At 48.1% G+C, this 27,835-nt stretch overlaps 1 protein-coding gene across 3 annotated transcripts; it reads left to right on the forward strand.

Annotated features, from left to right (window-relative positions):
- The first annotated feature begins 237 nt into the window (after positions 1–237).
- GABPB2 (GA binding protein transcription factor subunit beta 2) lies at positions 238–25,979 on the forward strand. Of its 3 annotated transcripts, none has more exons than XM_037499589.2 (9): positions 238–467; positions 3,459–3,598; positions 6,773–6,940; positions 7,452–7,646; positions 9,857–9,995; positions 15,429–15,545; positions 18,650–18,835; positions 21,394–21,524; positions 21,667–25,979. In XM_037499589.2, exons 2-9 carry the CDS (start codon positions 3,491–3,493, stop codon positions 21,964–21,966), a joined length of 1,344 nt encoding a protein of 447 aa, XP_037355486.1. In that variant the 5' UTR covers positions 238–467; positions 3,459–3,490; the 3' UTR covers positions 21,967–25,979. The 3 variants fall into 3 exon arrangements, with proteins under 3 accessions (XP_037355486.1, XP_037355487.1, XP_054547149.1); XM_037499590.2 differs by having other exon boundaries at positions 3,491–3,598; XM_054691174.1 differs by lacking the exon at positions 15,429–15,545.
- The last annotated feature ends 1,856 nt before the right edge of the window (positions 25,980–27,835 follow it).

The following is a 27,835-nucleotide window of genomic DNA, read 5'->3' on the forward strand; positions in this document are numbered from 1 at the left end:
GGCCCGGCCGGCACCGGCGCCCCACTCGGCGCGGCCGGGCCGAGACCCGCCATCCCCGCCGGCCCGGCCCAGCCCGGGACTGCGCGCGCAGCGCCGCCTCCGCCGCGCCAAGTAGTCCGGGCGCGAGGCCCCCCGGCGCGCACCCCCCGCCCCGCCAGGCCGTCGGCGCGCGCGAAGGGGGCCTCGGAGGCGCCCCCCCTGCCGGCTCGGGGGCGATGTGGGCTCGCCGGGGGGGGCCCCGTCTTGGATTCCTCCGCCGGCGCGGGCCTTCGCGGCGAGCGCACTTCCGGGTCCGCCATTTTGTTGCCTCCATTTCTCCGCGAGGGGGGGTTCCAGGCCCCCCAAATGTGCATACACGAAAAGGCCAAAAGGAACCGCCACTGACAGGGGCTCCTGAGTAGCGGAGGGGCCGGGGCCAAGCTGGCGGGCGCGGCGAGCGCGCAGGCGGCGGCGCCCCGCGCGAGGAGGTGAGCGGCGGGGGCGCGCGGGCTCGGCCGGGGCTGGCGGGGGGCGCCCCGCGCTGCGGCCGCTCCCGAGCGGCGCCCCTTGCCCGGCGCGGGGAGCTGGGGAGGGGGCCGAGAGGAAGGGGACGCCGCCGGGAGGAAGGGGAGGGGACTGCGGAGGTGCGGGGGGGCCGACCTGGGGCCGGGAGCGGCCGGCGGGGAGCCGGGGCCGCGGGGGTGACCGCCAGGGGGCGGCGCGGAGCGCGGCCGGGGGCGGCCCCCGAGGCTGACCCGGGCTCCCCGCGGGTTCGCTCGTGCTCAGAAAGAGAACTTGGCGCCGGGGGCCGGAGGCCGAGGGGGCCGGGGGGCCCCCAGGCCCGTGACCCGGGTCGGCGCCTGGAGATTTGGGGCGACCGTGGCCCGCGGAGCGCGAGCGCGCAGCCCCGCCTCCGGCTGCGCCCCGAGTCTGCACGGCGGGGGACGCGAGGACGCGGGGAGCCTGGTCGCGGACTGGACCTCGGGCTGCAGCCCCGCTCCTGCGGCCTCCGAGCCGGCCGGCGCGCCCCTCCCCGCCCGGCTCGGGGCGCCGTGGACGAGCCCCGGGTCCCGCGCCCTCGCGCGCCCTGGCGGCGGCGGGCCCGGTCGGCCCGCTTGTGGCACAGGGCGTGGCCCCGAGGGCAGCGCGCCCGGCGGCGGCGCAGCCCTCCCGGTCTTTAAACAGCCGAGGACGGATCTGGGTGCTTCCTGCGGGGGTGCGCTCCTCCCCCGGGTCCTGGGGACTCCCTCGCCGGTGGGCGTGCCGCCAAAATGCGGTTATTTAGAAGATACACTTCACTTTCCTAAGATCAGTGTTTGGGGTTAGCGCAGGAGAGAGTAACTTAGCACAAGGGGAGGCAGGAGCCCTGACGCGTTAGGAGACCTGCTGTGTGTACCCGGCGAAGAGTATAAAGACCCACTTAAGTTCTAATCCCAAAGTTCAGTTCTTATCTTTTTTTTTTTTTTTTGTAAGAAATAAGGCTTTTCACTGCCTGCTTAAATGGGTGACAGATTGAGATTGGCTACCATTCAGTGCTCACGAATGCATGGACTCCAAAATTTCCTTTTAGATAATGGAAAGACAGTGTTTTGTTTTGTTTTGTTTTTTTTAAGACGTGAATGTGGTTTATAAAGATTTATTTATGCATACAAGAGCTGGGGTACAGGCCAGAGGTGCTGGGGGCGGGGGTGAGAGGATTCACCAAGGACAGATTGGGGAGCAGAACAGGCGGATCCACTGAAATCCACTGCTGAGGGAGCAGCTAGGAGGCAGAGAGGTCTGTTGTGCCATGTGGGTTGCTCCATGGCTGGGGATCGAACTCTTGCTACAGTGGCTGGCAGTAGCTTGATAGCGCTGAGACTTTTAGGCCTGCACTACCAGGGAGGCCCAGTTTTAAATTTTTGAAAGGAAATAACCATGGGGAAATGTGAGGTATTAGTTTTCTGTAAGATTTTGTTATCCTTTTTTTTTTTTTCTAGCATTTTCTTGAGTTGTAAAAAACTAACACTTAGATCCCATGATAGAAGTTCACACTGTTAAAGTTCACCCTCTATTTCTGAGCTTAGAGGACCTGGGCTAGAACCTTTGGTATTTTCATTTTTAACAAACCGCCCTGGTGGTCTCCTGGACACCCATGTTTGAGCACAGTATTCTGTGATGGGAAAATTAAGTTCACATAGTGAAGCATTGATTCTGGTTTCAGAATTTATTTATAATCTTAAAAATTACTGAGGGCTCCAAGATGTTACATCTGTTGCTATTTACTGTTTTAGAAATTAATTTTTTAATGTTCTTTAATTAAAATACAGCAACAGGGGCCTCCCTGGTGGCGCAAATGGTTAAGTCTTAGCAGTATGAAGCAATCCACAGCTACTATAGCGTGAGTTCGATCCCAAGCCAGGGAGGTGACCCACATGGCACAGCAGATTTCCACTGTCTGACCTGCTGCTCCCCTCTGCAGTGCATTTCAGTATAGCTGCCTGTTCTACTCCCCACTCTGTCTCTGGTGAGTCCTCTCACCACCCACCACCCCCGCACCTCTGGCCTATACCCCAGCTCTTGTATGCATAAATAAATAAAATAAGTCTTTTGTAAAAATACAGTAATAAATCTAATATGTGTTACAACACATTGTAGTGAAAAATATATTTTATAAGTTAAAGAAATAATGAGAGGAATGTACTTGAATAAGGGGGGATATTTTAATAGTTTTTTCTGGTAATTGTGGGAATTTAATGCCACACAAAAACTCGGTGAATGGCATTTTCTTAAAAGTTAGTTGCAGTGAGGAATCAGAAACCTTGTCCATGAACTTTTTGTATTCTGTTACTTTGAAGTCCATTGATCTTTCACTTTGAATGACTCTTTTACCCTTGCTTGACTAACATTTATTGATCATTTGAAAAATAATGGTTCATATAATGCACCTCAGCCACATGTTGATTCATTTTATTATATAATAATAAAAAAAAGTCACCACTGATTTCATCAGAACCATTTGTAGTAGACTGTCAATTTATGCTGATGCATACGGGTTTCCTGAAATTCTAATTTTTACTTGAAAGCCCGAATTATAACTGATAATTGGCAATAAATGCTATCAGTTGATTTCCTTGAAGTGTCAGGCATACTTCATTCATTTTTCAAAAAGTGCCTGCCATATACTTGAGTCTCAGTGACCTTGGTTTGTCTATTACTCTTTCCTCCACATAACATATGTACCCATACATTTTATTTCAAAGAATAAAATTCTACTTTATTCCTTAAGCTGGAGAGGTAGTAATGTGTTACACATATTTCCTAACTATTTTTCTGGAGATTGAAAGTAAGTGCACTATCCTTAAGTACCTGAAACTTCCCCAGCCATCTGATTGCGTCAGGTGAGGTAGGCAGCATAAGAAGATACTGCCGTAGGTTTGAGTACGAGGGTTTTTTCGAAAAACATTTTACAGGCACCTTCCCTTATGTTTGAGTTATAGCTTCCCGAAAACTTTTGTTCCTATGCATAAAGATGTCTTTGGTGGACTTGGGGAAGAGGTTGCTAGAAGCAGCAAGAAAAGGCCAAGATGATGAAGTGAGAACATTGATGGCAAATGGTGCCCCTTTCACCACGGACTGGGTGAGCCCTCTTCATTATTCCCAGTGTCAGCCGTTACCAATCCTTTTCTTCAAAGCTAAACAGCTTTTATTGATTTTTCTTCATTCCCTTTCTGTCTCATTCTTCTACAAGAGTTTTATTTTCTTTGTCTCATCTGAATATGTGGTTTTCTTTCTCTTTTAATTTGCCACATTGAAAAAGTCTCCTGTGAATATATTGGTGGTAATTGTAAGGTATTATATACTTGTGATTTTCTATAATACTTTTTAGACTTTTTTTTTAAAGATTTATCTATTTTTCTTTTTTTTTTAAATTAATTTATTTATTTATACAAGCACTGGGTACAGTCAGAAGCGCGGGAGGGTGAGAGAATTCACCAGAGCCAGAGCGGGGAGCAGAGCAGGCAGAAGGACTGAAGGACACTGCTGAGGGGAGCAGCGGGCGGCAGGAGAGGTCTGCGCACCATGTGGGACCCTCACCCAGTGGTCGGGGACCAGCCGGGGATTGAACCGGAGCTGCAGAGTCCGCGGGCAGCTTCGCAACCCAGCGCTCAACTGCTGAGCCACCAGGGAGGCCCAGATTTATCTATTTATTTATACAAGCACTGGGTACAGTCAGAAGTGCGGGAGGGTGAGAGAATTCACCAGAGCCAGAGCAGGGAGCAGAACAGGCAGACTGACGAAGTACACTGCTGAGGGGAGCAGCGGGCGGCAGGAGAGGTCTGCGGGACCCTCGCCGGGGCCGGGGATCAAAAGGCACTGCAGAGGCTACGGGCAGCTTCGCAGCCCAGTGCTCAACTGCTGTGCCACCAGGGAGGCCCTAGAGTATTTTTTTTTTTAAGATTTATTCATTTACACAAGAGCTAGGGTACAGGCCAGAGGTGTGAGAGGATCCACCAGAGACAGAGCGTGGAGCAGAACAGGCAGAAAGCACTGCTGAGGGGAGCAGCAGGCATGACAGGAGAGGTCTGCCGTGCCATGTGGGCATCTCCCTGATCGGCCAGGAATCGAACCAGCGCTGCAGAGGCTGCTGCCAGCTTCGCAGTGCGGCGCTCTACCAGCTGCACCACCAGGGAGACCCGTTTTTTAGAGTATTTTTGTAAGGTTTAATTCTCCCTGGAGTGTACTTGGGCTGTAGGCTTCTGTAATTAGCTGGAAATTGAATAAAATCAGTATAATAAGAGTGAAATCCCAAGATAATAAGCCCCTTTTTCCTTTTCTCTAAAATGTCCTGGTTCGTAGTCTAGCCATTTTGTTCCTTTACACTGTTTAAAAAACATTAAAGAGTAAGGTGTGATTTCATGAGCCTAGACAGACAACTTGGAGAGCAGTTCCAGAAGATCCAGGCCCAGGGTGTCACTGGGCTTGCTTAGCATGCGCAGATGGTTGTGAGCACTGCCTGATTTTACCAATTCAGTGAATGAGTATCCTCTATTCTGGGGTGATTAATTCATGACTTTAGAGGTCAGCAGGTTCTTAGCACTTCAAGAAAAGGGAACCCATGAGATTAGCGTTTCTATAAATAGACCTGAAAAGAGCAGTGTGAGAATGAAACCCAGTCAGGCAGAGGGTGAACATATGAAAGGCAAAGAATAAATGAACAGGCAGAAGATAAAGCGCATAATACAGAGAAAGGGACAGGCTGCTGAGCACAGTGCGCACTGACAGATGACTCCGGAGAGATTTACTTTGAGATGATAGACTTTTTTTTTCTGTAGACGAACTGGGGAGTTGGCCAGCGGTGGGGAGGGGGTGAGAGTTTTCACCAGAGACAGAGTGGAGAGCAGGACAGGGAGTGCTGAGACTTGAACCCTAGGCCACCAGGGAAGCCTGATAGACTGTCTTACTGCTGTTGACACATCATTGCTAAATTTGTATCCCCTCTTCATCACATTTTTTTGCTTTATTTTAATGTGGCAACAAGCTTACTCCAGCCAATAAATGAACACCCCAAATACCACCTGTAACTTTTTAGGTTTTGAACTTAGTATCCCTTCTTTTTACCCCTGACTCAGAATGCTTTTGTCTTGTCAGGTATTTTACCTTCTTCTAAGCCCTGCTTCAAGCACATCCTTTAGGGGATCTTCCCTAATAAGCCCACTTCACTTAAATCCATTGGACTTAGCACATACTTAATTGCTGGTGTTTTTACTGGCCCATTAGTAATGTTATTTTTTATTAAATTTTTTAAATTTTTTACATCTTTGTTCATTTTTAAGCAATATTTAATTCCTCCCACCCCCTCGGGTGGAGTCCCCATAGAGTTTCCTTCCCCAGTGCACCATCACCTCAGTCCCCTGTGCTCCTCCCTCCCTGCCTTGGCTCCCTCTCCCTCCTCCTCCCCTGCAGTGTGTCTCTGGTTTATAATTGTCCGTTTTTGCTTTGTTGTGTTTTGTACTGTTACTATTTTTTCCCCGATGTCTTATTTGGGTCCCCTATATTCCTGCTATAAGTGAAACCATCCGATATTTTTCTTTTTCCTTCTGGCTTATTTCACTGAGCATAATTCCTTCTAGTTCCATCCATGTTGCTGCAAATAGCATGAGTTTATCTTTTTTGATTGCTGAATAATATTCCATTGTGTATATGTACCACATCTTCCTGATCCAGTCATCTATTTTGGGGCATTTGGCTTGTTTCCAGGTTTTACCTATTATAAATAGTGCTGCAGTAAACATAGGGGTACAGGTGGTCTTTTGAATCAATGTTTTTGTGTCCTTTGGGTAGATCCCTAGGAGTGGAATTGCCAGGTCTTATGGTAGCTCCATTTTTAGCAGGCTGAGGAACCTAGTATGTTATTTTTTTTAAAGATTTATTTATTTATGCATACAAGAACTAGGCAGTGAGAGGATTCACCAGAGACAGAGTGGGGAGCAGAACAGGTGCATTGTCTGAAATCCACTGCTGAGGGGAGCAGCAGGGAGACAGGAGAGGTCTGCTGCGCCATGTGGGTCAGCTCCCTGGCTGGGGATCGAACTCGTGCTGCAGTGGCTTCATAGTGCTGACACTTAACCCCTGGCACCACCAGGGAGGCCCAGTATATTATTTTTTTAATAAATAATTTCTTCTGTCCTATCTGCCCAGCTTCTCTCTCCAAGGACAGGAACCATAGACTTTACCTCTTGTTCATTTCTGTCCTGGGATGAGTTAGCGCTCTGCACCCGCTTGACATTCAATGAGTATTATTTCCCTACAGCTTGGAACCTCACCCCTCCACCTTGCAGCCCAGTACGGCCATTATTCCACAGCAGAAGTACTCCTCCGGGCAGGCGTTAGCAGGGACGCGCGGACCAAAGTGGACAGGACGCCCTTGCACATGGCCGCGGCTGATGGACATGCTCGCATCGTGGACCTGCTCGTTAGGGTAAAGCGAGGCAAAGGTCCCACCTTCTTCTGTCCTTGAGTGGTGGCAGGACGCGGCCGGGGGGGCTTAAGGTCAGGGCAGTTCCGGCAGCAAGTTCAGGGCAGTTGTGGCAGCAGGTGGCATCTCTTGCAGGAGGCATCGTGGCTGTGACCATTTGTTTCCTACGCTAAACAGACTTTATTGATTTTCCTTCCTTCCCTTTCTGCAGGTGTTCCCTGCACTCACGCTTAGTTCTCAAGCGCTCCGCTCTCTGTTAATAAATGCAACAAAAACCTGTTCTTTTCCTCTTTCTCTCCCATCTGTTATGACTTCCCAGTCATGTCCTTAGAAGACCCGCTCGCTGAAGCCAGTATGTCTGTCAGCATTCAGGAGAATGTGAGAAACGTTTTTCCTTTTGATATTTTTGAGACATGATCTAAATTTGAATACCTGTGATCTCTATGGTGATGGGCCCTTGCACCTGTGCTGCTATAACCAATGTCTGTGTGAAAAAGCTGCTTTTCTGTGACAGAACGGCGCAGATGTGAATGCCAAGGACATGCTGAAGATGACAGCGCTGCACTGGGCCACAGAGCACCACCACCGGGACGTCGTGGAGCTGCTTATTAAATACGGCGCTGATGTCCATGCCTTCAGCAAGTTTGATAAATCTGCCTTCGACATCGCCCTGGAGAAGAACAACGCTGAGATCCTGGTCATCCTTCAGGTGTGCTGCTCTTTACACCCCCGAGTATGCGTCAGTTAACGTTAAGGATATTTTTGGTAGGCGCTGAAGCAAAACTGAATTATCCATGTCTTATCAAAGTGGTAATTCCAGTAAGCCTCGGTCTTGTAATTTGTGTCATTAGTGTCTTTCTAAAAAAAAAAAAACAAGGTTCTATAAAGTCGTGACTTGCAGCGATTGAAGAACAATGTCATGGCCAGTACACAAATGAGGTTTATTTCGCCTTGGAATATTTTTTCCCTGCTATGAAAATTTCCCTTTTTAATTAACCTTGACTTGGGACAGTATTAAATGCCTTTCTCTGTTTCCTGAATGTCCATCAACTGATGTGAAATAGCATGTAGCTCTAAAGCATGGTAAGTGATAAGGAAGACATCTCAGAATTAAAAATTATCTGAAATTATTTCATCCATTAATTTCCTAAGCCAGCATTTGTTACCAGGGTGAAAAGGGATATAGAGATTAACAGGACATGGCCCTGCCCTTGGAATGAAGGAAATAAAGCATCACACTACCACAGCGTAAACACGTATCTAGCAAGTGCTACTGGAGCACAGAGGAGTGTTAATGATGCTTAAGGCAAGGATTAAAATCTGTATAGAATTTGTTTGTTTTTTAGATTTATTTTTTATTCTATTTATGCATATAAAAACGGGTGCAGGACAGAGGTGCAGTGTGTGAGAGGATTCACCAGAGACAGTGAGGAGCAGAGCAGGCAGATCTACTAAAACACATGGCTGAGGGGAGCAGGGGAGAGACAGGAGAGGTCTGCCACGCCATGTGGGTAGCTCCCTTGCTGGGGATCGAACTCGTGCTGCAGTGGCTGTGGATAGCTTCATAGTGCTGCATCTCAACCCCTTGCACCACCAGGGAGGTCCCTCCAACTAAAGCTCTTAAATGGTGGATTGATGTGGTTAGGTTTTTTGTTTAAATGATTGTTTAGAGTGTGGTACACACACTGGAGTGAGGAGACACTTAATGCTGAAGAGCTATACGGTTAGGCTTTCATTAGAGCAGGTAAAAACCAGTGAGGGGGCCTCCCCAGTGGCGCAGCGGTTGAGCGCTAGGTTGCGAAGCTGCCCGCAGCCTCTGCAGCGCCGGTTCGATCCCCGGCTGGTCCCCGGCCACCAGAGGAGGGTCCCACATGGCGCGCAGACCTCTCCTGCCGCCCGCTGCTCCCCTCAGCAGTGTCCTTCGGTCCTTCTGCCTGCTCTGCTCCCCGCTCTGGCCCTGGTGGGTTCTCTCACCCTCCCGCACTTCTCACTGTACCCCGTGCTTGTATAAATAAATAAATAAATAAAGCTTAAAAATACAAACAAACCAGTGAGGGCTTGAATTATAGAAGAGGCAGATTCAAGGAGTTTAACAGTAACTAGAGAGTGGATAATCTGTCTCAACCGAAGTTCTCAGTCAAGAGGATAATTACGCGAAACACAGATCACCTCTCCTGCCGCATTTTCAGGGGTTGGTTGGTTACTGCAGATGGTTGGTTCCCTGTAGACCGGTTATCCTGCTCAACTTTCAGGTCCTTGCTCAGAAGCCCTTTCATAACTGGGGTTTTTTTTTAGGAGCGATCCTGTTTGTAAAAAACTGCTTCTGAAAGTACAATAAATGAATACAGATAAGCATCTTTATACTGGAATTGTACAACTGTCCCTGGAAGGAAGAGTCCAGCATATGGAACTAGACTTTCAAACCTGGCACTCGTTATTTGTTCATTACATGGTCTCTCGGGCATGTCTTCAGTGGCAGAATGGAACAAGTTGTTGGAGAAAACTCTGGAGAATTTTGTTCTCTGTAGAATCTCTGCAGGGACAATGACTGGTAGATAATTGATCATAGAATATTAGTGCTGGAAATTACTTTTTTAGACGATTCAGATAGCACTCTTGTGTTTCAGAATTAAAAAAAAGAATACTCAGGATCTGGAAGTGAATTTTCTAGAAGTTTTTGCAAATAATACATTTTGCTTTTCTAAAGTTCAAATAAGCATGGGAAAGCAACCAAATATCTCTGTTCCCCTCGGTCTGAAAAAACAGTATCTTAATGAGAACTCTCAGCTGCCTCCCTGGGACATTGTGTGCCGGAACTAGTTCTGCTTGATAGAGCATTGTAGGGGGTGGCTGTTTAGTAACTGTATAACCTGAGCTAGTGAGTGTTCTGACTTTGAAATATTCTGCCTTGCTGTGTAGGAAGCAATGCACAACCAGGTGAACGCTCACCCCGAGAGAGCCGCGCCGGTGACCGTGGCCACCCCTTTCCTCTTCACGTCAGGAGAGGTCGTCAGCCTCGCCAGCCTTGTTTCTTCAGCCAACACCAAAACAGCCTCAGGTGATGTTTTGATAATGTATCATTTATTTTGGACTTAAAATGAACAGAACTCCCACAGATTCCTAGGAGATGAAAGCACACCCTGTCTAATACCTGCTCCTTTATTAAAATATTCCCAAATAGAAGATTTACAATAAAACTTAAAGCTAATGGAGTTAACCTTCCTAAGGGGAGGGTAGGTCATACATAGGAATTATACCTGAGTGCTTACTGTGTTAAAAGTAAACAATTCCACGGATTAGTCTGTTACAGTGCTATGCCTGTCCCCAAAATGAATCCGTAGGGTGCTTCACTTCTGGACCTGTTCAGGAGAATAGTGAAATATTCGTAGTCTAAAGTAGCAATCAATAAAGTAGGATAAGTAATTATAAGTAAGTGGCTGTTGGAGTGAAGGATGTATATGTGATTATTTGAATAAAGTATGAGTCTTGATTTGTTCCTGAGAACATATATAACAACAAAGTAGAGAAAAGCATTTTCTGAGCATGTTTTAATGAAACATCTATCTAAAAAGGAGCCAACGGAGCTTATTTTCAACATCTTCTTACAAATTTTTTTTACAATGAACTTTTATCCTCATTTAAATCTAGATTTTCCAATTGACTATTGGTTTCTTTTTCTGTTTCTGATGTTCATTTTAAAGTAAATGACTGTATTCCTGGTTAAGTCTATACAATATCAAAGAGCACTGTGGTAAAATAGCAAGACTGTATACAAAGTGTACACAGAATTTCCCATTTAGAACAGTGTTCAAATATTGATTTATTAATTGACTAAATGCCTTACATTGGCAAAATGATTTAATTCTGTAAGCCATCTTTGCTTATCTGTAAAATTGGGATATAATAATACATGCTTCATGAGGTGGTTGTGCGACTTCGAGATTCTGTACTTCAGCATTTATAGATGTCCACTTTATATAGCAAGGCTTCACGAGCAGCTGAAGTTAAATGAAAATGCAACTTCCCAGTAAAAGTTGACTCTGTCATGCCCACAAGGGGGCAACAGTAACCTTCATTTTATACACCGACAACTGTCATTTACAAGTCATTGTGCTTTGCTTTTGGCCAGATGATGCAAAAACTTTAGCTCAGATACACACGCATATAATCACAGTGGTCACAGCCTTTTGGATTTGTAGTGGTTCAGGCCACACTGATAAGAACAAATGCTTTTGTAATCCAAAGTCTTTAGGAGCCAGTAAAGTTGCATATTCACAAACATATGAAAGGAAGCAGAGTTGGTCTTTCATTTAACTACTGAAATTTTTTTTTTAAGATTTATTTATTTATGCACACAAGAGCTGGGGTACAGGCCAGAGATGTGGGGTGGTGGGAGGAGGGTGAGAGGATTCACCAGAGACAGAGCAGGGAACAGAACAGGCAGACGGACTGAAATACACTACTGAGGGGAGCAGCGGGCAAGACAGGAGAGGTCTGCCTCGCCATGTGGGTTTCTCCTTGGCCGGCCAGGGATCGAACTTGTGCTGCAGAGGCTGTGTATTGCTTCACAGTGCGGTGCTTAACCCCTTGTGCCAACAGGGAGGCCCTAACTACTGAAATTTTTAAGATCCTGTTCTGGAATGATGAGCAGAGTTGAAGACACTCAGGAATGAGGCTCTTAGCCTTGGTTCCCATGGGCCTACATGTTTGGCAGACCTCTCCTTTCTCCTGTATGTTGACAGCTACAGATTGAAATTGCTGAATCATCACTTTCAAGAGCTGGATTCTGCAGTGTTCTCTAACTCATGAAGCAGTTCTCCCTAACTGCCCCCTCAAGCTGATTGACCTCCTGAATGCTTAATCAGTACATATAAAAGAAAGGAGAAAAAATTATAAGACAAATTCAGGTTATGTTACTCAACTGGGTTAAAGAATTATTTTTTCCTGAATGTTTCCCATCATTCAGGAATATTTTTAAGAACTTAACTGAACTGGGGCCTCCCTGGTGGCAGAAGGGGTTAAGCAGCGCACTATGAAGCAGTCCGCAACCTCTGTAGCACGAGTTCGATCCCTGGCCGGCCAGGGAGCAACCCACATGGCGCAGCAGACCTCTCCTGTCTCCCCGCTACTCCCCTCAGCAGTGTATTTCAGTTAGTCTGCCTGTTCTGTTCCCCGCTCTATCTCTGGTGGATCCTCTCACCCCCTGCATCTCTGGCCTGTACCCCAGCTCTTGTATGCATAAATAAATCTTTAAAAAAAATTTAACTGAACATATCCTAGGATTACCTTTATATATATGTATTTAAAGAGCAGGTTTATTAGGGAAAGGGACAAAGGAATAAAGGACACTTGCATAGACAGCAGCGGGCAGGAAGAGCTGCCCGAGAGGGACAGGTTTGCTGAGGGAGGCCTGCGTGGTTGCAGGCAGGCGGCCCTGAGGAGAGCTGCCTCTGCTGAGGGAGGCCAGTGAGCAGAAGTCACGGCAGGTACAGGTCACGGGCAGGCAGGAGGCTGTTGTCCTGCAGAGGGAGAGAGTTGGTGAAAGGAAGCACCTGCATAGTCACAGGTGGGCGGACAGAGTGCAGCCTAGGATTATCTTTTTGGTGGGTATTTTTTATGCCAACATTTGCTTTCAGATTTCCATTTGTGACTAAAGACCCCAGACATTAGCAGCAGCACCACACTGCAGCAGATTGGGGAGGCAGGCTAGTTTAAACAGTCACCAGGGCAAAACACAGTTGTGAAGATAAATTTCCTGTTTCTGGAGAATAAAAAGATGCACTCCAAAATCAAATATAAAGTTTTGTGTTGGTTCATAAAGAGAATATAGGTTTTGAAATCTAATGAATTGTTTCTAACCTGGACTCTGACATTACTAGCAGTGTGACCTTGGGCAAGTTACTTTGATTTTCTTGGTCTGGTTTTCACTAATGCACTGAGATTGTCTAGCCTGCCAGAGCGCACACCCCTAATTCCTGGACTGAGAGTTTATTTATATAGACCACATTCTGATTAAGTCACAAGAGTTGTTACTGATAAATGCCATTTCCTTTCCAAAAGCAATAGCACCCATACACACTGCACTTGATTTGATGTTGGGTTTTATATTGAAGTGAAGCAACAGTAAAGTACTTTACTTTCCTAGAATCCACTGGGATAAGTCTAAGGTAATTTACATTGTCTCTTCAGTTTCAGCTGTGTATGTCAGAATACTAAACTCAGTTTTTCACTATGTTCTTTGTCATTTTGCTGTTGAGGGGAAGTTGAGTGAGCCATTATATTTGAATTAAAGCACAACCTTAGGGTGAACTGTTCATATGCTAACTTGCATATAATGCTTTTCTCATCAATTCCATGCCGCTCTTCTCCGTTAGCTGGATAGCATACTTACTGTATTTGATTTTGGTATTTTGGTTTTTAGTTGCTAGTATGTTCCAATCTCCATAAATATGTGTATAAACTGCTTCTTCCTTGTTTTTCTTTTTAATTTGTGAGGGTTTTTTTTGTTTGTTTGTTTGTTTGTTTTATGTATACAAGAGCTGGGGTACAGGCCAGAGGCGCAGGAGGGTGAGAGGATTCACCAGAGACAGAGCAGGAAGCAGAACAGGCAGATGGACCAAAATCCACTGCTGAGGGGAGCAGCGAGTGAGACAGGATAGGTCTGCTGTGCCATGTGGGAATTACCCTGGCTGGCCCAGAATCGAACCGGTGCTATAGAGACTGCGGACAGCTTCACAGCGCTGTGCTCAGCCTGCTGCGCCACCGGGGGATGCCCAATTTGTGCATTCTTATATCAGCACTTGTTGTGATAGGATGAGTGATGCGGAAAGCATGAATTAAAAAAGAAAATTAGGGAAGCTACTGTAGCTGGATCTGGCTCTGCATGAAGTCGTCAGGTAGAAGTGGATCCTTTCTGGAATTCAGGTACTGTGCTCGACTCAAGGTACTTCGTTCCCTGAGTATTTTAAAGAGAATTAGATAATATAACATCCCTATTATATTATTACTATCTCCATCCTCATCCCCACTCCAACAGTCATCTTCCAAAAGCTTTAAGATAATTTACAGGGGGGCCTCCCTGGTGGCGCAGGGGTTAAAGACACAGCGCTGTCAAGCTATTGCCAGCCACTGCAGCACCAGTTTGATCCCCAGCCAGGGAGGTGACCCACAGGGCATAGCAGACCTCTCCTGTCTCCCTGCTGCTCCCCTCAGCAGTGGATTTCAGTAGATCCACCTTATCTGCTCCCCACTCTGTCTCTGGTGAGTCCTCTCACCCCCAGGCATCTCTGGTTTGCATCCCAGCTCTTGTATGCATAAATCAATAAATCTGGGCCTCCCTGGTGGTACAAGGGGTTAAGCACCACACTATGAAGCAAGAGTTTGATCCCTAACCAGCCAGGGAGCTACCCACATGGCACAACAGACGGCTCCTGCCTCTCCTGCTGTTCGCCTCAGCAGTGTATTTCAGTCAGTCTGCCTGTTCTGGCCCACTCTGTCTCTCATGCATTCTCTGGCCTGTACCCGAGTTCTTGTATGCATAAACAAAATCTTTAAAAATAAATGAATAGGGCCTCCCCGGTGGTGCAGCGGTTGAACGCTGGGTTGTGAAGCTGCCCACAGCCTCTGCAGCACCAGTTCGATCCCCTCGCGCCGGGCGAGGGTCCCACATGGCGCGCAGACCTCTCCTGCCGCCCGCTGCTCCCCTCAGCAGTGTACTTCATCAGTCTGCCTGCTCTGCTCTCCCCTCTGGTTCTGGTGGATTCTCTCACCCACCCGCGCTTCTGACTGTACTCAGTGCTTGTATAAATAAATAAGTAAATAAGAATGAATAAATCTTTTTTAAAAAAGATAATTTATAGCTACGAGTACTCCACAAGTAATCCACCTTTTTAAGGAACAAAGTGTTTTATTTTTAAAGCATATCATGACATAACTAAGGTAGATAATTATTGTTTTTTTAGCACTATTTGATTGCCCTCTGACGTTTAACATGTGAAACTTTAGTTTTTAACTGCCCCTGCCCAAGAGGTCAGTCACACTCTCCTCACCCCGCTACCTGATGACCAGTGCTTGGTGGCTGAGTGAAGTCCAGGAGGCGCCTGTTCCCTCACCACCACTTAGCTTGGGCTGAGGCCCACTGCACATGCTTGCTGCCCACTGCCAAGGAGGACCCTGCGCTGCCAGCCTGGGGAGTGGGTGGCACTCTCCTGGTCTGTTAGCTGCTGATGCTCAGCATGGGCAGTGCCCAGAGAGTGATCAGAGGAGGGAGGCAGTGCCCTGCACCAAGCATGTTACTTTAATCTGCTTTCAAGGGGAAACTTTTTAAAACTTAAAAGTTTCCAACACCATGATAATTGGTTTATTTCAGTTTGAATTAGCAGAATTAAGGACAGTTGGATGAAAAGCTGAGGTTTCGAGTTAATAAGCCATTTTCAGTTAATCTCAATTCGTTCTCTGCCTCAGGCCTCATTTGCCTCTTTTACTGAAATAGGTGGCCCCCATGCCTCCTCAGCAGCACACTTCTCAAATTGTACCACCTCAGTGCTGGCCCCCCTCGCAGCTCTTGCTGGGGCATCAGCCCCCCTCGCCAACTCACACAGAGCCACAGGTAGGTGAGGGCTCGTGGCCAGGGGAATCGCCAGTTCTTATTTGTTCTTAAGCCTCCAGAAACTTGCTTTGCACAAATTATTAAAGAGTTAGGATTAATTAGAGACAGCTAGGAGAAAGGGATGTCGACTCACTGAGCATCAGAGTGAAAACATCGGTAAGTGATCTAGTCAGACAGCTGCATAATATCAGGGAATGACTAAGTTATTCCTTTGTGTTTTTGCAGTTTCCAATTTGTTTGCCCTGACTCCAGTTGCTTCAGAAGGAAATGTTTAGCCTTATATTAGCAGATTTTTTGGGAAATAATCTACATTATGTTTTGACTGATGCTATCATAGACTGATTCAAAAATACAGCCTAGGTATCTTGTAGCAAAGCATCAAGCACATAGGACTGCTGTCTCTTCCGTGTTCAAGCCTGTGTGCTTCAGCTGGCTGGCTTGTATTTGCACTGGTAATTCTGATATTTCTGATGGAAATTGGGTAGATATTTGCTGTATAGTGTCTGTAGGGTAAGGAAAAATGTCAGGCTTTTCTGCCCTCCCGCCATCAGGATAGATGATGGATCCTTGCGGTCCTGAACCCATGCCTGGTGGCGGGCACCTGGAATAGGGTGTGGGCATAGGTAGATGGAATTCACCTGGCCTGAGACTGGGCTTTTAAGGGCGGCGTCACGGGGGCGCCAGCAGAAGCCGAGAGAGAAGCAGAGATCACCAGAGAGCCCAGATAGAGTGAGGATTTGCTGGGGGCTGCGAGGCCTGTCAGCCTCCTGGCCCCCCAGCACACTTTCCAGCTGTGTACCGGGTAAATCCCAATAAAAGACCTGCAAAAAAACCACTGAGGACTCTGACTCCTCCTTTACCCGGTCTGTTGGATCAGAAAACCTGCTCCATGTCCTGTCCTGACCCTACAGTGCCCTTCTGGTATTTAAAACAAGACGGTTTTATGTCATTTAGCTGGAGTTTGTGGTGTGTGGGGAAAAGGCGTAAGGCTTCATATAGGCAGGGCAAATAGAAGTAGAGCCAAGTAGTCATCTAGGACTCTGTCGGAACCCCCTGGCTGCCTCCTCCATCAAAGAAAAAGCAGATTATTCTGATTTCTTTCTGCCTTTGACCTTCGGATGGTGAGAACTTCCCTCTCATCATGCTTTTCTGACTAGCAGTGACCATAAAGGTCTCTAGTCAAATGTGTGTGAGTGAGAGTATGGAAGAGGGAAAAGCAGTGTAATAAATTTGTGCTTATTTCTTTTGATTTGCTCTTTGGTCTTGACTTCTCTAGATCTCAGTTTCCTTATCTCCGAAATGATGGTTGGATTAAGATGATCAGGGTCCACTCAGCTATACCATTTGACTGTTCTTTGTTTCGTTTTTTTTAATGCTTTTTTTTTTTTTAAAGATTTATTTATTTATTTACACAAGCACTGGGTACAGTCAGAAGCGTGGGAGGGTGAGAGAATTCACCAGAGCCAGAGCGGGGAGCAGAGCAGGCAGAAGGACCGAAGTACACTGCTGAGGGGAGCAGCGGGCGGCAGGAGAGGTCTGCGCGCCATGCGGGACCCTCCTCCGATGGCCGGGGAGCAGCCGGGGATCAAACCGGCGCTGCAGAGGCTGCGGGCAGCTTCGCAACCCAGCGCTCAACCGCTGCGCCACCGGGGAGGCCCTGACTGTTCTTTGTTTCGAAGAGATGTTCATGCTCTGTTTCCATTGAAAAACCTGAATGTGTCTTCCTATGGAGAACCTGTGCGCCACTTATTGCAAAGTATTACTTGTGACTCTTTAGGTGGAGAAACTCCTTAGTGGTAGGAATGGTCTCCCCTACTAGTTACTATGGATATTGACTAAGCACACTGAAAATCTTGATTCAATATAACGCATGTGAAGGTACCTGGCACTAAGTAAGTCCATGTTAGTTACTGTCAATATTATTGTTGATCTGTCAGAGAAAGAAGCCACCTACCATTTTTGTCTGTCAGACTCCTTCAATGTGTTAACTACTGGTTATATTAATTTACTATTAAATACCTCAGTTTTCTTACAAAAATAAATTATGTATTTTTTTCTAAGTTCTTTAAATTTATTTAAGCATTGAAGATGCTTCCTTAAAAAGCATTCCAGGGGCCTCCCTGGTGGCGCAAGGGGTTAAAGCACAGCACTGTGAACTTTCCATAGCCTCTGCAGCACGAGTTCGATCCCTGGCCTGGGAGCTCCCCACATGGCAGCACAGCAGACCTCTCCTGTTTTGCCTGCTGCTCCCCTCAGCAGTGTATTTCAGTCAGTCTGCCTGTTCTGCTCCCCACTCTGTCTCTGGGGAATCCTCTCACCTCCGCATCTCTGGCCTGTACCCCAGCTCTTGTATGCACAAATAAATAAATCTTAAAAAAAAAAAAATAAATCTTTGGAAAAAAAAAAAAAAGCATTCCAAAATAAATTTGCTGGGGAAATTCAGCATGTCTTATTCTCTGCTGGAGAATCACAGTACTCACTAGCTTGTCAGGGCCTCTGATACTTCCTACAAAGCAAACAAATATTTAAACATATTTGAAACAGCATTTTGAAAATATATTTGTATATAAAAACCCATAGTGAACACTATTAACATCTCGGTAAAGATATTTTAGAAAGTACTGTTCAGGGGCCTCCTTGGTGGTGCAAGGATTAAGACACAATTTATGAAGCAATCTGCAGCCACTGCAGCACAAGTTCGAATCCCGGCCAGGGAGCTACCCACATGGTGCAGCAGACCTCTCCTGACTCACCTGCTGCTCCCTTCAATAGTGTACTTCGGTCAGTCTGCCTGTTCTGTTCCCTGCTTTGTCTCTGGTGAATCCTCTCACCCCCCCATACCTCTGGCCTGTACCCCAGCTCTTGTATGCATAAATAAATAAATCTTTAAAAAAAAAAAAGTACTGTTCAAATATATTCCCTGTTTTTTTTTTCCTCCTCTGCCTTAGCATTGTTGTAAAGGCTAGCTTTTGTGAACTGTTAAGCCTAACATTTTTTCCCGATTTTTCCTATCCCTGATATTATCAACTTCAAGGAGAATGAACGTGCTATGTTACTAATTTTTTAAAAAACTGAAATTCTGAATTTACTTTTCTCATCTCTAGCTAATACAGAAGAGATTGTGGAGGGAAATTCTGTTGAGTCATCAATCCAGCAAGTAGTAGGGAGTGGAGGCCAAAGGGTCATCACCATAGTCACTGATGGAGTCCCTCTAAGCGGTATCCAAACTGCAATTCCTGCTGGAGGCCTTGGCCAGCCCTTTATTGTCACTATGCAAGATGGACAGCAAGGTGAGTTACCCTGTTTAGACAACTGTTAATTAAACGGTATTGTAAACCCTCAACGTGCCTGTGAAAATGAGGCATTAAGGCAAGTAGTGGGTGTAGGGGAATGCCAGATGCCAGATGGGGCAAAGAAGCTCTAAAAAAAAGAAACCAGGCTGGCAAGGGCTAATTTGTCTAATATACAAGTATATAAAATTTATGAGTTAAAAAATAATAGCATGATAGAAAATAGAGCAAATAACATGAACCATTAGATCACAGAAGAGAAAATACTGGTGATTCTTAAAAGTGTGAGCATATGTTCAGCCTACTTCAACTATAGTAAGAGAAATGCAAATGAAAAATGTATTGAGATACCATTGTAATACTTGGTTGTCAAGGGTACGTGTAATCTTTTTTTTTTTAAGATTTATTTATTTATGCATACAAGAGCTGGGGTACAGGCCAGAGGTGCAGGGTGGGGAGGATGAGAGGATTCGACAGAGACAGAGTGGGGAGCAGAACAGGCGGATCTATTGAAATACACTGCTGAGGGGAGCAGCAGGGAGACAGGAGAGGTCTGCTGCACCATGTGGGTAGCTCCCTGGCGGGCCGGAATCGAACTCTTGCTGCAGAGGGTTCAGATAGCTTCACAGTGCTGTGCTTACTTGCACCACCAGGAAGGCCCAGGGGTATGGGTACTCTTATAAATCACTGGTATGAATGTAAATTAATAATCCTCTAAAGAGCAAATTGGCAATATCTATCAGTATTAAATATGCACATACTTTTTAGCTAAAAATTCTTTTTGTATGAATTATAGTCACATGCAAAGAAATGATGTATATACTAAGCTATTAATTATGGCATCATTTATAATCATAAAAGACTGAAAGAACCGTAAGTATGTTTCAGTAGGGGACTGGATAAATAAATGATGTGCGCCAATATACTGGGATACTGTGCAGCTATGAAAAACAATAAAGAAATGGGCCCTCCCTGGTGGGTTTCATTACTGTTTATTTATTTATTTATTGCCATGCTGACAGCATGGCAACGTGTGTATATGCAGATGTGTTGACCTTGACTCTCTTCTCATTTTTTTTTTAAAGATTGATTTATTTATGCATACAAGAGCTAGGGTACAGGCCAGAGATGCAGGGGGTGAGAGGATTCACCAGAGACAGAGTGGGGAGCAGAACAGGCAGACTGAAAATACACTGCTGAGGGGAGGGTCTGTTGCGCCCTGTGGGTTTCTCCCTGGCCAGCTGGGGATCGAACTTTTGCTGCACAGGCTGAGGATTGCTTCATAGTGCGGTTCTTAACCCCTTGCACCACCAGGGAGGCCGACTCTCTTCTTATTTAGAGGTTTCTTTAAAAATAATAATAGTAATAATAAGGGCCTCCCCTGGTGGCGCAGTGGTTGAGTGCTGGGCTGCAAAGCTGCCTGCAGCCTCTGCAGCGCCAGTTCGATCCCCGGCCACTGGGCGAGGGTCCCACACGGTGCGCAGACCTCTCCTGCTGCCCGCTGCTCCCCTCAGCAGTGTATTTCGTCAGTCTGCCTGTTCTGTTCCCCACTCTGGCTCTGGTGAATCTTCTCACCCTCCTGCACTTCTGACTGTACCCAGTGCTTGTATAAATAAATAAATAAATCTTTTTTAAAAAAAAAAAGATTGATTTATGCACACAAGAACTGGGGTATAGACCAGAGGTGCAGAGGGTGAGAAGATTCACCAGGAGAGCGGGGAGCAGAACAGGCAGATCTACTGATACACACTGCTGAGGGGAGCAGCGGGCAAGACAGGAGAGGTCTGCTGTGCCTTGTGGGTTGCTTCCTGGCCGCCTGGGGATGGAACTCGTGCAGCAATGACTGGTGATAGCTAGATGGCGCTGTCTTTTACCCCTGTGCCACCAGGGAGTCCCAGGAGAGATTTCTTTTTTTTTTTTTTTTTTTAAGATTTATTTATTTTATTTTTATACAAGCACTGGGTACAGTCAGAAGCGCGGGAGGGTGAGAGAATTCACCAGAGCCAGAGCAGGGAGCAGAGCAGGCAGAAGGACCGAGGTACACTGCTGAGGGGAGCAGCGGGCGGCAGGAGAGGTCTGTGCGCCATGTGGGACCCTCCTCCGGTGGCCAGGGAGCAGCCGGGGATGGAACCGGCGCTGCAGAGGCTGCGGGCAGCTTCGCAACCCAGTGCTCAACCGCTGCGCCACCGGGGAGGCCCGAGAGATTTCTTATATAAAGACATCAGGCCTTCTTTAGACAAGTTATTTCTACAAAACTGTAACTCACCCCTCCTGACCTAGCATCAGATGTCTTCATACAAGTGCCTCAGGCCTGGATCCTAGCTGCATAGCTTCCAGCCCTGCAAATCTGTGCCCTTCCTTTCTGAGGCTTCCTAGCACCTCTTGAATTCTTTCTGTTTCTTCCTGCAGAGCCTTGCCGTATCTATTGATCCTAAAATACAAAGGGACATGAAAAATAAGATGTGAGAAAACGTGCTTCAGTTTATTTTCTAATTCGAAGCAAGCTAACACTTTTATTATATATTCCTCACCTCCAATTGGCGTCCTTTATCTTGTAGTTCTAACGGTACCCGCCGGTCAGGTCGCAGAGGAGACTGTCATTGAAGAAGAGGAAGTAGAAACAGAGAAGTTACCACTGACTAAGAAGCCAAGGGTAGAAGAGATGACTGACAGCGTGGAGGAAAACAAGGTAGTGTCCTCAGCCTTGCTGGAGAAATGGCAAGGGAAGGAATTCAAAGCTGTCACTTTTCAGCCTCTCTGCCTTTTAGTCTACTCTGGATAATTTGTGATCAGGAGTTCTAACCTGCTGGTAACATGATTTACCTCTACAGGAAGACACAGAGAGAGAGTTACTGCAGCAACAGCTCCAGGAGGCCAATCGAAGAGCCCAGGAGTACCGACACCAGCTGCTGAAGAAAGAGCAGGAGGCAGAGCAGTACCGCCTCAGGCTGGAGGCCATGGCCCGGCAGCAGCCCAATGGAGTTGACTTCGCTGTAGTTGAAGAGGTGGCTGAGGTAGATGCTGTAGTGGTCACAGAGGGGGAGATGGAAGAGAGAGACACGGAAGTGACTGGGGCAGAAGGGACCACAGAGCCTCATGCTGGCGTTTCCATGGAAACAGTTTCATCTTAACGTGCCAGGTCCGCAACTTGTATTGCGTCCATCTTTTCCTTCCTTGTGAAAGAAAACACAGAGGACAAACATTATATAAAAATTAAGAATGTCCTTAAGAAGAAAACTAAGCGGGGTACAGTGTTGGGGCTTAGGAAGGCTCTCTGCACAACTGGAAAATTGAAAGCCAAATTTAGGGAACACTTCCGCAAGGCCGAGAGAAGATGGACGGAACTTCTCAGGTCACGTCTTTGCTGGAGCATGAAGCTGAGGGAAGGCTGGACGTCATAGTTGCTTATTTTTTCAATAACTGACTTTCTAACAAAAGATTTTAAGATGATATTCCTAATATGGATACACCCAGAGCCTTTAATAATTTGTCTCAGATTTTTGAGGTGTACCTGCTAGAGGAGAAAGCTGATTAGGGTGGGAGGCTGCAGCATGAGAAGCAAGCTCTGGGGAAGAGAAAGGAAGAGCTTCTGCTTCCCCGGCAGCAGGCATTCCCCACCATCCTGAGTCAGTTTCCCTGAAAAGGAATGTGATTGCTTGATGACATTTGCATTCATTGTGTGGCCTTAGTTCAGATGTCAAATTAAGAAACTGAAATAGAATTTTTAAAAACTGGAAGGGGAGGAAAACTTGTTTATGCGGGAGAAGTGTATGTAAGTCCAGAATCCTCCAGGCTGTGCTTCCCCATGCTGGAAAGTGGCCAGGAAGAGGCTTGTGGGGTTATGAAGCAATCTGGTCTCAAGATACAAACTTTGCTCTGGCTGCATTTTGTAAACTCACAATCAGGCCGGTAGTCTGTTGTTAGAACAACTTGCTCCCAAACACTTATTTATGTAATATCAAGCTTTAAAATCAACTCTTAATTTCATAAGATTTTGCTGTTTCCTAAGTGCCTTTCGTGGAACTTACATGGTATCCTCTGACATGCAAAAAAGGTAGAAGGCGTAAATGCTGAGGGTTGTGTAGTTTTTGTCTCCACTAGACTTGGGGAGAGTCAGTGGCTCTGCAGGCGGCAGGGTCACGGCTCCTTATAGGTGCTCGGTGTGTGCGCAAAGGGAGCAAGCTGGCAAGCGGAGGGAGCTTGTGGGCAGATACTTAGGCTGCATTGCCCCCGATTGCCCCCTGCCTCTGTGCCCGCTCCCTTTGCCCAGACACTTGCAGCGTGTGTCATTGCTGGGTTTTCTTTGTGTGTCAACTTGGAGTTTTCTCCGAAAGAGAGTATGGATGGAAAGAGAGCGGTCGTGGAGAAATTACATCATAGAGGTTATCGTCTTTGAAATTGAGCCCTCATCATTCTAGACTTGCTTGCTTGCTTTGTTGTAGATTAGAAGTCGAAACCAGAGGGAAAGGTGCCAAGTAAACATTTGAATGACTGTTTAGAATACAGTTTTCTTAATTAGCGATCGTGGAGAAAACATACATTTTTAATTTGGCATAAAACTTGACAGTTGACATGGTTCTATTTACCTTGATTAGTGGAGTAATTTGCTGCAGCTTTCCAGAGGTGCAGAATCATTTGGGGGCATAAAATAGACTGAAAAATTAACTCCCCAAACCAAATTCAACAAATAGGATTGACTAGTAAAAGCTTATAGGCAAAAAAAGAAAAAAACATTTTGAAGTTAATCTTGGCTACTGGCCACCTTAACTAGGGTTTCTCAAGGACTTGAGCACTGGGCCCTCAAGAGGACCAGAGACCGGTTTGGGGTGACGGAAAATGTGGTGGGACATTGTAGGGGCAGGTTTTCTGACCCAGCAGACCGGGTCGAGGAGGAGTCAGAGGCCTCAGTGGCTTTTGCGGGTCCTTTATTTAGATTTACCAGGCACACGGCGGGCAGGGGCGCCGGGGGGGCACCGGGAGGCTGGCAGTCCTCCAGCCCCCAGCACATCCTCACTCCGTCCGGGCTCTCGGGCGTGCTCTCTGCTTCTCTTCTTCTTCTCTCGGCTTCCGTTCGTTCTTGGCTTCTGCTGGCGTCCCCGCGCCGCCGCCCTTAAAAACTCAGTCTCTCAGCCCAGGTGCACCCACGGCAGGTGCCGCCATCAGGCCTGCATTCGGGACCTCAGGGTTCCCTCATCTGTCCTGATGGCGGGAGGCAGAAAAGCCTGATACTTTTTCCTTACCCTACAGAGATCCCAGGTCAGGGCGCAGATAAAATGCGGTCTCTGCTGTCGGCTCTTCCTGGTTGCCATGTTCTCTTTCTCCGAGCGCCCCTTTGAGCCGGGCGCTAACAATACGCTGCTATTGTGTCAGAGCTTTGCTGCTTGACTGGAGGGACCAAGCCTCGGTGTAGATGTACCTGCTTCTGTTCTTGGTGTGTATATTGACTTTAATTCTTTTTTCCCTCCTTCCTATTAAGGGAGTGGAGGCTGATGGTGCAGGAGCGTCCAGGCCCAGCTGCCTCACTCTCTGAGGTGGTGTGATCCGGGCGGGAAGTTCCACCCACCGCTCCCTCCAGAGCACGGGCGTCCCTGCCACCTCAGGCTCTGACTTCCTGTGGAGGCTGTCGTCCCACCCGGAAAATCTCTGTTATAGCCCAAGTCACCTTTGATAACGGAGGGTCTCTGAGGTAGGGAGAAGAGCGAGATGGGAAGATGTCGGAAAGGAGCGAGGTAGCCAAAAAAAGTATTTGTTTTTATTTACTTGGAATAGACCTTTTAGCATCCCGGAGAATCAGAGAATGCGTCCCAGGACTTGATCTCCAGAGGAGGTGCCATGGCAGAGAACGGTAGATCAGGGTCCCCTGACCCCGTGGTTGCGCATTGAACATGAAATGTATGACGGGAATACGGTTTATGATTTCGCATCTTTCTGGATCAGCCATGGAAGTTGGGAAATGTGGCTCCACCTCCTGGGTTAGGGGATTCCAACTGGCGTATTGGCAGGGTTGGACTAGAGAATCAAGTAAACAAATGGCGAGCGTTGGTGTCTGAGCAGGAGAACGGTGGAGCGGGGCTGGCTGCCCTCCCTGAAGTAAAGCTGCTTTGACAATGTCAGTATTAGTGCAGCAATTTCTAGACTCTATCTGCATTTTGGTCCTAAGCCTTCCCCCGAAAGAGAAGTACATCTTCATATTTCTGTTCTTGTTCCTGGCTTCAGGGAAATTAAAAATGTGTGAACGTACATTCCCTTGCTGTCACTACCTCTTGCTCCTGGTGCCAGCCAGCACCGAGGTCTCTTCATTGAAATGTGGGAGAACTTGGCTTCAGGTGTCTATGTTTTGAACTCAGTGCCTTCAAAGATGTTCTTTTTCTCTGTCAGACTGTGTTTGGTCTTGTTGGCTGGCCTTCCCCTCTCTCCAGCTTTATCATTGCAGAGTTAAAATGTGTCTCCTCAGTGGTGTTAGAAATATTTGGCATTCGAATTACTTTTTCTTTGTATTGACGTAAAAGAAATGTTTACCAGAGGCCCCTCCAGTTGAAGCCAGGTGTGTGGCCAGCGCACCTGAGGCCCCTTGCGGGGCTGCGCGCACGTGTTCACAAGCCACACGATTCCCCTCGTTTCTCTGCGAGGCTCAGCGATAAAGTTCCTGGTGTAACCCGTGAGTACTTTCATGTCAGCAGCCGCGTTCCAGGCTCCCTGGAAGGGGAAGACAGAACATCCCTTTGGCCCTCTGGCGGAGGTGTGCTGTGGCGGGGTGATGGGAAACCCGCGGGAGGCTGTCCCGGGCCTGGTTCAGAGAGGCCTGTCTGCGGCGTCTGGGTCTGGCGGGTGACTGCAGGTGAGCCTAGAGGTTGGAGCGGAGCAGCGTCTCGGGGGAGCTGGACCTGCCCCTCCTCCGCAAGCCTCCCCTCCTGGGGCTGCTGTTTGACTGGCCCTTGTGAAATCTCGCCCACCTCCGAACACGGGGCAGAAGGCCCTGGCCAAGCACCCACACGCTGCCCCTCTCCCCTCCCAGCCCGCGAGCGCATCCTCTGCGGCCGGAGCTCTGTGACAAGTGCCGCTCTCCTGGTCTCCGGCCCCAGAAGGCTGGTGTGGAGCGGGCGTCAGTGCCCCGCGGAGAAGCAGTGGCCAGGACGGACTGCGTGCCGGGAGTGCCCCGTGCCCCCGGCGGTGCCCGCCTGACCCCGTGTGCGCGGGGCGGTGCCGGGCGAGGCCTCGTCCCTCCGCAGGCAGATGTCACGGGACCCGCGCGAGGGTATGGGTTTGGATGAAGCCGCAGAGGAGCCTCCGTGGGAGTCGGGCGGGGACGTTCCTAGACGCCCGTCGCAGTGTGGCCGGTGAACGGCAGGAAGTTCCGACTCCCCGTCTTCCTCCCTCCGCTTCCCCCCAAGTGCTTCTGCCTCCGTGACCCCATTGTTCTCATCTCCGCCGGCCTTTCCCAGGCACCAGGCCTTAATTAGTAGGTCACCCGAACCCGCGGGCCTCCCCTTTCCTCCTCCACTCCCCCCCTTCCCGCGTGCTTGTTTTCTGTTTGCTCTGAAGTGGTGGTTTCTGAGAATGAATCCAGGTCACACCCGGAGCCCGTGCGCTCCCCGTTGCCTGAAGCCTGCGGCGGCTCCTTCTAGCGGCAGTTTTGACAGCGGCTCTGTGTAGGGCCCGAGCGCCTCCGTGAGGGCGGGGAGAGGGAGCGGCGGTGGGTGCCTGGGCTGTTCTCCCAGCAGCCTCCGTTTTTCAGGTCGTCTGGCAGCTTTATGTACAGCGTGATTGCCGTGGACTAAAGCATACTTTTCTTTTTTTATTCAGATTTGAATGAAATAGGGTTTGATTCTAACGAGCGTGTGAGAGAGCGAGCGAGCATTCGTGCGATGCACAGCGATACGGAGCTATAGTATAGACTCGATTTTTGTACTGCCATTCAAAAATAAAGATGTTTCTTAATAAACCGGCGCAGTCTTACCATTTCGGGGCGTCGCTGAATTTTTTCCCATCTCCCGAGCAAAAGTTCTGTCTACTCCCTGATCACAGGATGAAACTCAATAGCCAGTTTTCTCCAAAGGGGGGCAAGGCGTAGGGGGGCAGGCTTCTTCCCCTGCTGGGGTCTCCTCTCGCCCAGCCACTCTCTCTCCTTGTCTGGCTGCTCAGCCGCTGCTCTGAACGGGCAGGCGCGGAGGTGAGCGTGGAGGTGAGGCTGGAAGTGAGGCTGGGGAGAGCTTGTGAGACCCGGTAGACTTCCAGCCTCCTCCCTTCTCTCATCCCTCCCTCCCCCCTCAAACCGCCGCCAAGGGCAGAGACCAGCAGCGGAGGGAAATGGTTCTGTGCTTTGTGTGGGGGTGAGGTCAGTGCTGAGGTGGGGACGCGGGGGGCCATCAGGCTCAGGGAATCCTGGGAATAGTGGCTTCCCTCTGCTGGTTTCTCAGCTGTTCTAGTAAGCTCCTTGCTTGCTGTCTCGGTCTGATCCGGCACATGTTTAGTAAGCAAACTCGAGGAGCAGCCTAGTTGTGGCACAGCCCCCCGCCCTAGTAGCCGGGGTTCCAGGGGGTAACCCTAGCACCCTAGAGGGATGTGCCCACCTAGTGCACAGTGTTCTCAGCTGCTCCCTTGGCAGTAAGAAAGCCTTTCTCAAAGGAGGGCGGGACCAAAGTCATGGACACAGGAGCGTCTCCCCGGCGCATGAGCATCAGCTGGACCTTTGGGCAAGCTCTCTCAGTCAGTAATTAGGAAGCCCTACACCCGCCACTAACAGGTCATTGCTTTTTGGTGGATACGTATAGTCACTGTTGTGTGCGTGTATTAATTAAAGTAATTCTGGCAGGTCCCTCATAAATGCCTGTGCAGTTTCTGCTGAGGGAAAAAGCAGGGACTTGAGAAGCAAAGAACTAAGAGTCTTGTTGAATTAAAATCCTGGTGAGAGGGCCTCCCCAGTGGCGCAAGGGGTTAAGCTCCGCACTGCGAAGCTGTCCGCAGCCTCTGCAGCATTGAGTTAGATCCCCGGCCTGGCCA

Source organism: Talpa occidentalis, unplaced genomic scaffold (assembly GCF_014898055.3).
Source record: "Talpa occidentalis isolate TD23 unplaced genomic scaffold, MPIMG_talOcc4v2.1 talOcc4.9, whole genome shotgun sequence".
Classification (NCBI taxonomy): domain Eukaryota; kingdom Metazoa; phylum Chordata; class Mammalia; order Eulipotyphla; family Talpidae; genus Talpa; species Talpa occidentalis.

Coding starts and splice junctions, on each gene's coding strand:
- GABPB2 (XM_037499589.2), top strand. CDS start 3,491: ATGTCTTTGGTGGACTTGGGGAAGAGGTTGCTAGAAGCAGCAAGAAAA. Junction 9,996..15,428: donor CAACACCAAAACAGCCTCAG/GTGATGTTTTGA, acceptor TTACTGAAATAG/GTGGCCCCCATGCCTCCTCA. Junction 15,546..18,649: donor CAACTCACACAGAGCCACAG/GTAGGTGAGGGC, acceptor TCTCATCTCTAG/CTAATACAGAAGAGATTGTG.